Genomic DNA, 14,374 nt, shown 5'->3' with positions numbered 1-14,374 from the left:
ATCTACATAAGCCAAAAAAAGTAATCCTCTCAGTTCTGCTTTAAAATTATTCTGACGTCCAACCACTTCACGTAGGATTGCTGTTATTCCAGCTTAAGCTTTCATTGTTCCCTCAATTATGAAAACCCCCCTGATTCCATCCTTGTTCCCAGGCTATTGTCTAGCAGCAGCCAGTGTGGTCTGTTTAAAATTGAAAATGAATGCGAAGGCTCTCTCTGCTCAAAACCTTCTAAAAGCACCAGACCTCGCAAAGCTTAGGTCCTTCCAGGGTCCTAGAGGAACCATCTATTTTTGGACATTTGAATTGTTTCCATAACTTGCCTATTATAAATAGTGCTGCAGTAAACATAGGGGTGCAGGTATTCTTTTGAATTAGTGTTTTTGGATTACTTCAAAGGTTGGATGTTGAGTGTGAGAGGATGGCATCAGGGTCAAACTACAAAGTTTTTAGCCTTAGTAATAGGAAGCATAACGTCTTTGTTAGCTGAGATAGGGACAGGTTGCAAAAGGAACTGTGTTTTGTAGGACTAGAAAAGGAAGGAACTGATACAATATTTGGGAGTAATTGCTATATGTATAAATTATATTTGAAGTGTCAAGCCTGAATAAGATCACCTGAATGCCAATAAAAAATAGAAGCAGTTGTGGCCTGGCCCCTCGGGCACTGTACTATTTCTGAGCAGGAAGAGGAGGCAAAAGCCAGCAAAGAAAACTGAACAAGGAGCCAGCGTAGTTGGAATAGAACTTTGGAGTTGGTGTTGTCCTGGTCAGCTAGGGCAGAAGTAGTTCAGAGAAGAGGGAGTGATGAGTTGGGTCACATGCTTCGTCAGATCAGACAAGGACTGAGCGTGACCACTGGGTTTAACGACACAGAGTTCGTGACGATCTCGAAAAGACCAGTTTTCATCGGGTCCGTTGGTCAAAGCTTGGTTGAGAGAGAAAGCTGGGGAAGAAATATTGCAGACAGTGAGTGTAGACAACAGTGGAGGAGTTATAAAACAGATCTACAAAACGAAGTTATCTTTAAGGGGAATAGTATCAGTGTTAGTGGGAATGATCCCGTGAAGAGAAAAGAATTGATGGCAGAAGGGAAAGAGATGAAAGTTCCTGAGCAAACTTGAGAAGGATTTATTGTGTAAGTGACCTTGCTCAAAGCCCAGAGGCAAGGAAATAACACAGCCACAATGCCAGTAAGTGGGTATGTGCGGATTTTCTTTTGATTGCTTCTTGTTGGCTTGGTTTGTTTTTTAATCTAAAAAAAGCAAGGTCATCAGCAAGCGTAAGGGGCTTAAAGGAGGTGCTGGAGGTATGAGGAGGCTTGATAATGTGTGAAATAATCATGTGGAGAATGGATGGTCTTCTCAGGGTAGAACTGTCCTGGAGCAATTAGTAACCACTGGAGATGTGTGAGCATTACGACATGAGAGAGTCAGCTTCACTTTCTGGCTCCTTCGATCTGCCTCGGTGCAGGCTAGTCGGAGAATTGAATTTGAACTACTATGCTTTTGCTAAGTACAACGCAATGCAATGAATACAATTGATGGGAGAATTAGAACCCAGTGATGGGAGAGAGAGAACACTAACTGATGAGTGACAACAAAAGAATTGGTAAGGTGAATTGATATTTTCTGGTGGGTCTAGGGATTGTTGGGGACTGGTGACTTAAGAGGAGTGACTTGGAAAGATGGTGGGGCTGGAGAGTCAGATGCAAGGCATTGAGGTGTGATGATAGTGTAGGGTATGACTATTAAAAGTATAAAGGAGAGGGCTAGGGTGAAGAAATGGTAATGAAAACAAGAGTGGAGATGAACTTACTCATGTTTTGTAATTCCCTGATGTATGATCCATACAAGCACTAACAGATGTTGTCGACTCCATCCTATGAATCCCATTTTTCTGGACTCACTGTACTGTGCTAGAAGTGCTGTGAAGCCAGACTGCATCTGTGTACTGTCCACTCTGCCGCTCCCTACACTATGATCTGTGCAACATTTATCACCTTTAAATTGGGGAATGGTAATCCCTGCTTATTCCGGTTATTTTTAAGACTATGTGAGTTAATGGGATATCTCCTAGGAATTTATGCTAAAGGGCTTGAAAAACAGTGACTTGAACATAGGTTCTATTGTCTCCGTTGAGCAAGTCCTCGGACCGCCCAGGGATGGTCTGTGAATGCCATAGAATTGTTAGGGACCCAGGTTCTACCATCCCTAAGATTTGACCCTCATCCTCTTCATTCAAGGAAGCTCCTGGAACTCTAGCTGTCACAGACAGAAGATGAGGTGTAGACAGTCAGACTTTCTCTCAAAGAAACGTCTTAAAATGCTACAGGACATGTCTGTGTTTACTATCACCAAAGCTAACTGTGAGAGCCTGGTAAATAGTCTTTGCGCTGAGGAGCAGAGTACCCTTTTGAACTAGAGGGGCCCTGTGCTGAGGACAGGGGAAGACAGGAGACACTAGGAAGCAGAGTGCTTGGCCAGTGCAGGCACATGGGAAGACTCAGTGTTTCCTCTTCCCTGCCTTCTTAATTGTGCTCTTTGGTGGGAACAAGTGAGGCCTCCCACGGTGTTTGGGCTTTCACATAGGAGGTCTGTGCTCTTCTTCCTGACAGCAGTGCCTCCGCTGGCTGCCAGCACTGTGTCTCCATCTCTCGCGCTGCTGGCTAACAACTTCTCCATGCCGACAAGTGACCTACCACCTGGTGCCTCCCCAAGGAAGAAGCCTCGGAAGCAACAGCACGTGATCTCAACGGAAGAAGGAGAAATGATGGAGACCAACAGCACCGATGATGAGAAGTCCGCGGCCAAGAGTCTCCTGGCCAAGGCTGAGAAGCGCAGGTCGCCGCCCAAGGAGTACATTGGTACGATCGCTTGGGTTAGCTGCATGAAGCTGCCTTGCTTATGTCGGGGACTGTCCCTGGGGCTGTTCATATAGTCTGGTTCACACGTGGCTCGCTTACTGAGACCATTCCTAGAGGGTGGTTGCGGGTCTGTACTACGCTATTTACCGTCTCCTTCCCTTTTGGATAGATGAGGAAGGCGTGCGGTATGTCCCAGTGCGTCCAAGACCTCCCATTACTTTGCTGCGTCACTATCGGAACCCCTGGAAAGCTGCCTACCACCACTTCCAGCGGTACAGTGATGTCCGGGTCAAAGGTTGGTTTCCCCAGACACATCCAGTGTCAATGCATAGAACTGGTCTTCCACTTGGTTATACTGCAATCACAGCAGGCCAGAAAGACAGCCAAAATTTGTCATTTTCCAAAAAAATTTACGTTTTTGTTATAAAATATTGGGACTTCAGTGTTAGGGAAGATACCCAGTTGAGCATAAACTTTGGAAGTTTGTCTTTTGCCTTAGGAACCTGTATGTATTTATTGAAAACAGTCTAATGAATAAATGACAACATTGATTTTAGTAAAATTCATGATAAACCCACTCCCCTAGTGGTGACAGGAAGAGCAATGCTGGATTGTTGACGTTGTTCACAGTAGTCCCCAGGGAACTCACATGTCCATGTGTCATGAGCCCTGGAAAGTTTATTTTCCAACAGAATTTTGCTGTTGAACTTGAGGCTAGCATTTTAATAAATCCATATATAGTAAAAATGGCTGATAGTATCTTGCAAATACCTATAAATATTCCTACTGATTTAACATGACACTCCATAATGAAACTTGTGTCATTAATCTCAATATAATCAATGCACAGAAAAGTATAGGTTTTCCTTCCTATCTACTTTGAAACTTCTGAGACTTCACTGGAAGCTTCAAGATGATTCAGAATTAGGTGGTACTGACTGATTTCTGTGAGCAGCAGTGAAGGTCCCAACGGTGAGTATGGACTCTGAATGGAAGTACAGAGGTGGCTCTGCTTCCCAGATATTCCTCACAAATATACCAAGGTTTGAAAGATGGTACGATTTACAAGAATCGGAAAATGTTGATATTTGATGGAAGCCAGCTGTGGGCCACTAAGTATCCCTTCACAATACTATGATAGTATTCCCTATCATAGCAGTAAAATTTTTAAAGGTTTGCCTGGTAAACGCTTAAGTTATACTAAAGGATTCTTACTGTTTATTGGGATTCATCATTCAGAAAGTACTGCAAGAAAGGTAATTTTGACAACTGAAAAATATCAGAGATTCCTTAACCTTCCATTTAGGTAGGTATATACAAACTGTCTCCTTGCTCCAAGTAAAGTAACTTCACCTCACTCATATGACTAAGTCAAGATAGATTGCTAGAAATGGGTCAGGTAATTCACAGGAAGGACAAAACAAAAACAGGAACAAAAAGTGTAGGAAACAAACAATAAATATTAGCAGGATAGTTAGCCTTGCATATCAGTGACTACACTAAATGTAAATAATCTGAACATACCAATTAAAGCACAGATTAGCAGAATGGATTAGAAAAAAAGCTCCGAGTACACTCTGCCTATGTAGTCAAATAGAATGATGATAAAAGAATGGGAAGATACAGTACAAAAATAAATCAAAAAAAGCAAGAGCGGGCCTCCCTGGTGGCGCAAAGGGTTAAGCACTGCACTATGAAGAAATCCGCAGCCTCTGCAGCACAGGTTCGATCCCCGGCCAGCCAGGGAGAAACCCACATGGCGCAGCAGACCTCTCCTGTCGCGCCCGCTGCTCCCCTCAGCAGTGTATTTCGTCAGTCTGCCTGTTCTGTTCCCCACTCTTTCTCTGGCGAATTCTCTCACCCCCCACATCTCTGGCCTGTGCCCCAGCTCTTGTATGTATAAATAAATCTAGACTTCATGGGAAAGGATACTAGAATAAAGAAGGACATTACAGATTGATAAAATATATACATAGGCAACAAAAACCAAGAGCTTCAGAATACATGAAGCAAAAAGTACACAAGAAAAGGCAAATGTGCAGTAATGGTTAAAACTAAAACACCACATTCTTGGCAGTTGATGGAACTACTTGTCAAAGAACTAGCCAGGATATTGAAAACTACAAACTAGTGATATCTAGTAGACATTTATGAAACACTCAAACAGCAGTATTTTTTCACGTGCTGACAAAACAGAGATATACCATATCCCAGATTATAAAACAAACCTCAACAAATTTAAAAGACTTGAAATCAACAAATATCTTCCCTGTCTGTAATGAAATTAAACCAATAACAGAGAGGTAACAAAAAAATCTCCAAACCGTGGAAATTAAACAACACACATCTATATAATGTGTCAAAGATATCTTAGGGAAATTGTTTAAAATACATAAAGCTGAATAAAAATAAAACATGACATAGAAGAATATGTGGGAGGCAGTGCTTCCTGGTGGCGCAAGGGGTTAAGGCACAGCACTATGAAGCTATCCACTGCCACTGTAGCATGAGTTCGATCCCTGCTAGGGCACAACCCACATGGCACAGCAGACCTCTCCTGTCTCCCCGCTGCTCCCCTCAGCAGTGTATTTCAGTCAGTCTGCCTGTTCTGCTCCCCACTCTGCCTCTGGTGGATCCTCTCACCCCCCACACCTCACCCCAGTTCTTGTATGCATAAATAAATCTTTAAAAAAAACCTGGTTCTTTGAAGACAATAAACTTAATAAATCTGTAGCAGGACTGAACAAAATAAAAAAGACACAAGTCAGTAATATAAGAAACGAAACTGGCATATCAGTTAGGCCACCATTGAAAGCATAATAATGAAATACTATGAACAACTTTGTGCTCAGAAAGTCAACAACTTAAGATTAAACAGACCAGTTCCTTGAAAACTTCGATTAAACCTCAATCAGAACAAAGAGTTACTGTGAATATTGAGATAAGCATTGAATAAGTTTAATTACAAGCTTCCAAACAAAAATCTCTAGGTTAAGATACTTTCACTGGGAGATTCTACCAAACTTTTAGAGAAGAATCAGCATCAGTTTTCTATAATCTCTTCCAGATATAGAAGGAAACACTTCCAGGATCATTTTATGAAGGCAGCATTTTCCCTGGTTAAGACCAGACAGTGAAACAAATAAAACTGCAGATCAGTATGCCTCAGGAATGTAGATACAAAATCCCCAACAAAATCAGCAAGTTGAGTCCAGTAATACATAAATAGAATTTCACACCTTGATCAAGTGGAATTTGTTTTAGTTATGCAAACCTGGTTCTGTTTTTGAACATCAATGTAACTTACCATCATTAACAAGCTACCATAGTTTCTAGGGCTGCAGATTACAAATTACCACAAACTAGATGGCTTAAAATACCAAATTTATTCCTTCTGAAGTCTAGATGTCCAAATTCAGTTTATTAATGGGCTCTTGCTTCCTCTGACAGTTAATGGAAAAGAATCCATCCTTGCTCCTTTTTAAACTGGGGTTACCAGCAAGCCTTGATATTGTTGGGTTTGTAGCTGCATCACTCCAGCCTCTGCTTCTATCTTTGCAGATCACATTTGTCAGTGTGTCTTGTCTCATTCTCCCTCTCTTGATGAGGACATCAGCCATTGCAATTAGGGTTGTCCTAATTCAGTATGAATTCTTAACTTGATTACATCTGCAAAGGCTCTGCTTCCAAATAAGAGTCACATCGTAAGTCCCAAGGGTTAGGACTTCAACATGTCTTTTGGGAGGAACACAATTCAGCCTACATCAAAAGCTAAAGAAGAAAATCGTGTAAGCATACTGACATGAAAAAGTTATTTGACAAAATTGAATACTTTTTCATGATAAAAACTCAAAAACAGGAGGACTTCCTAGCTTGGTAAAAAGTCTGCAAGAACTTACAGCTAATATTGCACTTAGTGGTGAGACTGAAAACTTTCTACCCGAGATTAGATTTGGTGACTGGTTGATTAAATGAGTGACTGCTGATGGCCTTCACCCTATCACCAAGTGCTAAGTCTCTGATATTACTCCTCAGGGAAGCACAGCTTTAGCTACATCCATAGTCACCCTGGGATGACAGTGGCACTCACAGTTTTGGAATTTGTGCCAGAACACAAATTCCTCTGTACACTAATCCTATCAGATTGTAACTCCTTGACTGGTTTTTGAGGTCAGTTTTTGATATTTTGCCCACAGGAGAGTTCCTCCATCTGTCTTACTCTTTGTTCTCTTCTGCAGATCAGCCACCACCTACAGTCTAGACTATCTTCAGCTGATCTACAAATTACCTCCTACTTGCCTTTCAGTACAGCCCCACTGTACTTGGGAGTACCTTTATATTTGAACTTCATCATTGCACATGGAGTTAACTCCTTTGGGAAGAGATTAGAAGCCACCTGTTTCATGGCCTCATCCTTCCCTGTCCCCCAGATCTCTGAGCCTAGGGCCCTGGTGATAGGGGTCAAGACAAAAGCAACCTTGTCTGTGAGTAACACCCTACTCCAGGAGGTGAGCACCCAGTGGAGGGGAAAGAGAAGTAAACAGCCTGGGTCCTCTTGGCTTCCCCTAGTGTGAAACCACCACAAGTCAGAAAAGATTTCCACTGCCTGAGGTACAGTTTCCATTCCACAAATGGGGCCTGAATGGAAAAAAGGCGCCCCACATCTGGATTGTACATCTGGGACTTGGCTTCAGCAGCAGGTAGAGAAGAGCAGGATGAGACTCGCTGGTGCTCTGCTCCTCCTGAGGAGAGAAACCAGGGAGCTGGAGGAGAGAGAACCCTATGTTCTTGGCTGCAGTAGTCTGGTTGGAGTCTGCATCGCTGAGCTGGAAGAGGGAGTAACAGAGGGGATGATCTTGGTTCAAATACCTCAGACTCACCATTTCTTACCACATTTTAGTAGATTTGCTTGAATAGAAGTTTCTTCATTTGCTGTTTGCCCTTAGGGCCTTTTCCAAAAGTTTAAATTTATATATTTTTTAAAGATTTATTTATGCATACAAGAGCCTGGGGTACAGGCCAGAGGTGTGGGGGGCAAGAGGATTCACCAGAGACAGAGCGGGGAGCAGAACAGGCAGGCAGACTGAAATATACTGCTGAGGGGAGCAGCGGGTGAGACAGGAGAGGTCTGCTGCACCATGTGAGCTGCTCCCTGGCTGGCCAAGGGATCAAACTCGTACTGCAAAGGCTGCGCACAACCCCACAGGTCATGTAACCCCTTGCGCCACCAAGGAGGCACAATTTATTTATTTTTTTAAAATACTACTTTATTATGTTTTTTTAATTTTATTTAAGATTTGTTTATTTATTTATACAAGCACTGGGGTACAGTCAGAAGCGCAGGAGGGTGAGAGAATTCACCAGAGCCAGAGCAGAGAGCAGAACAGGCAGACTGATGAAGTGCACTGCTGAGGGGAGCAGCAGGCTGCAGGAGAAGTCTGCGCGCCATGTGGGACCCTCGCCCAGTGGCCGGGGATTGAACCTGCGCTGCAGAGGCTGCGGGCATCTTCGCAACCCAGCGCTCAACTGCTGTGCCACCAGGGAGGCCCGGCACAATTTATTTTTTAAACAGCCTGGGGAGCAATTTGGTGAACCACTGTCTACCACATGTCACAATTGTCTCTCATACACTGCTGAGCTACTTTGGAAAATAATATGACAGTTTCATAAAAACTAAACATACACTTACCATATGACTCAACAGTTATATTTCTGGGCATTTATCCCAGAAAAAATGAAAACTTCGGTACACACAAAACTCTACACAGCAATTTTTTGGTAATAACCAAAAACTGGAAAAGCACAGATGACCATAAACAGGCTAATGGTTAAATAAACTGTGGTACCATTGACTACTACTGAAGAATGAAAAGGAAAGAAGCATTAATCACGCAGCAGCTTAGAAGGATCCCAGCAAGCATTCTGCTTATTGGAAAAAAGCCATTCTTAAAATGATGCGTCCCTTCCCCCTCCAAAAAGACATACCATGTTATTTCATCGATAAATTATTCTCAGAATGACAAAGTACAAGACAGATCAATGGTTTCAGTGCCCAGTAGGGGCGGGGTGGGGGGGTGACTAAGGTGTCGCTCCAGGGAGCGCTTTTGGTGGTGCAGTTGTTCTGTGTCTTGCTGGCAGTGGGGTTGTGTAAAAGCAGATGAGATGAATGCCAGAACTATCCTCACACTTCCCATCCGTTGCCGTTTCCTGGTGTGGTGCTGTGCTGTGCTTCTGTGAGCTTCCCAGTGAGGGAAGTTGGGTGAGAGGGAGACACTTGACCTCTTTACAATCTCTTTTTTGAAATGCATTTCACGTGGTATACAGTTCACAATTCAGTGATTTCAGTGCATTCACAGAAGCACCACATCCCCAGTCCTGCTAGCTCCACTCACCCTCCCTGGGTGAGAGAGAACCTCTTACCCGCTTTCTATAAATTGGCCGTTGTTGGGCGTTTCATGTAACGTGATCTTCTGTTACTGGTTTATTTCTCTGAACATTATTTTCAGGATTTGTCCATGTTGTAGCGTGTGTCAGTACTTTTCCTTCTTATTGCTAAATACTGTTTCACAGAAAAACTACATTTTATTTATCCATCACTTGGTAGGCATTTGGGTTCTTTATACTTTGTGATTATTGTGACTAATGGTGCTCCTAGCTTTTGTGCACAAATTTGTATGTGGATGCCTGTAACTTATTTCTCTTAGTTATATAACTTGAAATAGAATTTCTGGGTCATTTACTAACTCAGTATTTAACTTTCTAGGAACTGCCAGACTGTTTCCAAAGCAAATAGATCATTTTACAGTCCCACCAGCAACACATGAGGCTCCTCCACAATTAACTGTTTTTGACTTTCGCATCCTAGTGGGTGAGATGCAGTACCTCCTGGTTCTAACTTGCATTTCCCTAATGCAGACGTCCCCTCTGACTGCATACCTACTAAAGTTGCATATCTTTGTGTGCTTACTGGCCATTTGTATATCTTGTTTGGAGAAATGTCTATTCAGATCCTTTACTCTTTTTAATTGGTTTGTGCTTATTATTGAGTTGCAAGAATTCTCCATATGTTCTAGATTCAAGTCCCTAATCAGATATATTGTTATACTATCTTTGCAACTTTCTGTGAATCTGTAATTATTTCAAACCCAAAAATTGTTTAAAATGCTTATAAGGACCTCTAAAATGAAGAGTGTCAGTAGACTATGTCAGTGTCATAGTTATGATATTGCACTGTTTTGAATTTACCACTGGGCAAAACTGGGTAAAGAGTACACAGGCTGTTATTTCTGACAACAGACTGAATCTCAACAAATTTTAGAATTACTTAAATTACATTTATGCTGATATTTGCCTACTAGATAGAATGGTTATTTTTAGTTGATAAGACTTACTTTTTAGGCACTTTTAGACTTGCAACACAATTGAACAGAGGGTAGAGATTTCCCATCATCCCCACTTCCACACACCTGCACAGCCTCTCCCACTGTCACCATTCCCACCACAGTGGTTCATTTGTTACATTGATGAACCTACACAGACATGATTATCACCCAAGTTGATTGTTTACCTGGGGTTCAGTCTTCTTGTGCGTTCTGTGGGTTTTAAAAATATATAGGTGGGGCCTTGTCAAGATTAATTGTTGAATTTTTTAACAATATGTAATGTGTGAATACATTTTAAGTCCTAATAACCAGTAACTAAAACTTCATGGATAGAGATGAATTCAACTTGGGGGAAGCAATCCTCAATCCTGATTTGTCTCTCTAGGTGATACTTTTCATATTCGTTTTATTACATATACATTTTATTACTGGACTCCTTTACCCAAATTTGAATATTATTCACATGTGAGTCCTGTGATTTCTCCAATATCTAGATAATATCAAAGAGCTTCTGGGACTTCATATCCACATGCTTACAAGCATCACACATGAGCAAGGCTTCAACTCACTGAAGACTGTTTCCTCTCCTTAAAAGATTAGAGTATTACTCTCTTTTGAATTGACGAGATTAGCAGAATATGCTTTTGAAGCATTTTTCTAGGATGGGCCCCCCCCCAAAAAAAAAAGCTTTTATTCACATTGTGATCTCTGTAAGGGTCTTAAATACAAAGGGTTAAAACTAGCACACGGTGATTTTTGACTTTATAAAATTGAAATATGCTGTTCTTTTTTTAAAAAAAAAATGGTTCCAGAGGAGAAGAAAGCTATGCTGCAGGAAATAGCTAATCAGAAAGGAGTATCCTGTCGTGCCCAAGGCTGGAAAGTGCACCTCTGTGCTGCCCAGTTGCTACAGCTGGTAGGTGGAGTTCTACAGTGATTATGTCCTGCTGAAGAGAGGGACAGATGCTGGAGATGTTTCAGTTCAGAGAGTTGTTTTTTGGGTTTTTTGTTTTTTTTTTTACTAATTCTGAAACATTCCTAATTAACATGGATAATAGAATTTTTGTGCATGCTAGATATTATTATATCTATTTCATAGATGTAATTATATAGTCTAAATATATTTTAGTTCTGATGCCCAGAATCAAAATATATGGAATAACTGGTTTAAGTTGAAACCACAATTAAAAATGAAGGGTTAATATTAGGTGTTCTCATCACATGTGAAATAGGTGTAGCCTCAAATGTTCTAACCCCTCCACTCTGCTCTGCTCCTTGCCACAGATACCAGATAGGGTTCCCCTTTTCCTTGAGCAGTGGGCTTCATTTCCTGCCAGCTTAAAATATTATTCAAATAATCCAACCACATCCTTCCACAGAAACCAGGGTGTACCTCTCCTTGATGCTGCAAAGCCTGCCTCCTTTAGCCCCTACTTGTTTCTGAGTGCAGCCCCCAAGTGGCCCTGTGTGGTTTGTATGTCCTCTCCTGGGCTGAGTATATTGACTAGCAAACAACAGTTGACCTCATCTGTCCACTGTCAGTAGGTGATAGGTGATCAGCCATTTCCATAACCCTTGGGTGGGAATTTGTTCTTCACCAGTAAGGTGAAGGGGTGATGACCAAAACATCAGGCTCCTGAGGCTTTTCCACCTTTGGAGTATTGATCTTGAGAACATTGTCTGTTACGAGGATCTCAAGAAAAAAAAAAAAATGGTATTCAATAGTTTATGAATTTTGCAGAAAAGCTTATTTCTATGAAACTGTAAGAATTATTTTCGGAGAAAATGTGAATTCAAGGTAGGCTTTACAAGTTATCCTAGATGATAGATTCTGAATTATGACAAAAGGTGACACGAGTATTATTGATCACTTTCCTTGACTGTACCATAATCTGCAGGAGAAAGGATTTTATTACCCCAGTAGTTCTTATGCCAGTTTCCAAAGTTGATTTAAGGTGGGCTTGTTTGCCTGAGGTTAACGGAATTATCTCTAGCATCACAATGCCTTCCCTCTGTGTATTGCAGACTAATCTAGAACATGATGTTTATGAAAGACTCACCAACCTGCAGGAAGGGATTATCCCAAAGAAAAAAGCAGCAACTGATGATGATCTACACCGAATAAGTGAACTAATACAGGTTTGAATGAGCCCTTACCCTTCTAATCATCCACTTCCCGGAGCCATTCACATGAAGTTTCACTTCTCCCATGTGCCTCCCTCATCTGCTGACATCTTTAGTTAAACAAAACCTTTCTACTTCAGCCTGCATTACTAAGAAACACTAAAACTTTAGGATTTTTTGATGTGAAAACCTCAAAATGGTTTCCATACTGTCCTTGGTTAGTGATTGAGGGTATACTGTCTTTTGTTTCAGGGAAACATGCAGCGGTGTAAACTTGTCATGGATCAAATCAGTGAAGCCAGAGACTCCATGCTTAAGGTTCTAGATCATAAAGATCGTGTCCTGAAGCTTTTAAACAAGAATGGGACTGTCAAGAAGGTTTCAAAATTGAAGCGAAAGGAAAAAGTTTAGACTCAGAAGAATCAGGACTTTGAAAACAGAATTTATGAAGAATGATGTTGGGAATGGGGGAGGGTTTTGGTTATTTTCAAAGTGGAACATTGAAATAAAGGAAGCGTTTCACACGTGACAGCAGAGTGACCCATGCCATCGAGTGGCACAAAAGATCTGGGGGAAGTGACACAGTGAACTCCACTCTCTCTGGCACGTTCCCTCATAACCCTGCTGTGTCATGATGGCTCCTGGCACATTGGTGTCCGACAGTTGGCATCAGTGACAGCACATGGCTGGCGTGTTCAGCTTCCCGGTTCCTGAGCTGTATTTATCTGCTGGAGTCCTGCAGAACCCATGCTGAGCCTGGACTGATAGTATCCACTTGGACCATCTGTTGTCTCTACGCTGAGAATCCAAACTCTTCTCCCCACCTTTTTCTGTCTGACCTTCAAATGCCCATGCTGGCCTTTTTCAGCAGTGCCACGGCACCCAGAGACCTGCCACATCTCACTCTCTGAAGGGGTTGAACTATCAATTCTTGTCATTTTTTTAAAGAACCATTTCAAGGTGAAATTGTTCTCGTCTGTCCCGCGTGTGTCAGGTTGGGTTTTGTGGTGGCAGAGCAGGTCCCACCATAGCTGCTCTGAGACCCTTGTTCTGAAGTACGTTTGGGTTCTCTGTACTCCCCTAGCTGGTATGATGCTGTTAATGTATGCACCGCGCATCTCCAGATGTTAATAAAGGACTCGAAGAGGTTTTTGTACATGAGCAATTTGCAACTTTTTATTTAATCAGTGCTGTGCTGATCATTTGTGTGTTTACTGTGGTCTTTCAGACGTGGAGAGTCTGTTCTGTTAAAATTTTATTCTCAGCGTTCCACTTTCTCTGGTATTTTGAAGATGTCTTGATGGTGAAGTCTACTGGCACTTTTTATCTTAAATCCAATTACAGACACACTGTCACGTATAGGCCAGCTCCTGCTGCAGTGGTGGGTGTGGAGCTTCCAGCAGGTGGATGTACTCACAAGGTGATTCTTGCTACTTTTGAACCAGCCTGAGAGGTGAGGCAGCCAGTCCCTTTCCCGTGGACACAACTGTCTCTATCCCTGCTCTCCAGGTGTTCTTAGAAATGTGTTTCCAGTTGCCAACTTGGGGGCTGGAGCTCTTCTCTCTGCTGTCACCTGACAGGTTGAGACAGGAAGTCTGTGCTAGTTCTGACCAGGGCTTGGAAACCAATGCCTGGGCTTCCCTTGGACTACCTCACCTGCGACAGCCTCCCTCTGAGGACTAAACAAGTATCTGATATGAGTTGGAGGGGGTTAAGGGGGCGCCAAGAGGAAAGAAAGCAGACGTTTGGCCTTCCTCACATTAGGTCAACAAAACCCAAGCTACAGAAGTCATCAGAACAATGAAGGCTGCCTCTAGAATGGAGCCAACTTTAAACAATGCTACTGATTGTTCACTCAACATGACATCTCAAGCGACATGCTAGAGAAGGACGGGATTCAGGCACTGGAGACCCTGCATTCCAGCCTGTTCTCTCCAAGTGTCGTCACCTCATAAGTGCAATCTAGGAACCTTGACCAAAGAAAACTTTACAGCGCAAGCTTTAA

The 14,374-nt window shown here is 42.2% G+C and overlaps 1 protein-coding gene across 7 annotated transcripts in view; it reads left to right on the top strand.

The window, feature by feature from the left end:
* The window catches only part of SAP130 (Sin3A associated protein 130), a 57,272-nt gene extending 43,747 nt beyond the window's left edge, over positions 1-13,525 (top strand). For all 7 annotated transcript variants that reach the window (XM_037523150.2, XM_037523149.2, XM_037523144.2 and 4 more), the window contains 5 exons: positions 2,615-2,863; positions 3,033-3,158; positions 11,058-11,161; positions 12,271-12,384; positions 12,622-13,525. In XM_037523150.2, coding sequence (XP_037379047.1) covers positions 2,615-2,863; positions 3,033-3,158; positions 11,058-11,161; positions 12,271-12,384; positions 12,622-12,780 — 752 coding nt within the window. In that variant the 3' untranslated portion in view covers positions 12,781-13,525. The remainder of the gene's footprint in view (positions 1-2,614; positions 2,864-3,032; positions 3,159-11,057; positions 11,162-12,270; positions 12,385-12,621) is intronic.
* Positions 13,526-14,374: the final 849 nt, after the last annotated feature.

This window comes from Talpa occidentalis, unplaced genomic scaffold (genome assembly GCF_014898055.3).
Source record: "Talpa occidentalis isolate TD23 unplaced genomic scaffold, MPIMG_talOcc4v2.1 talOcc4.3, whole genome shotgun sequence".
Taxonomy (NCBI): Eukaryota; Metazoa; Chordata; class Mammalia; order Eulipotyphla; family Talpidae; genus Talpa; species Talpa occidentalis.
This window is presented reverse-complemented; position numbering and strand designations above follow the sequence as displayed.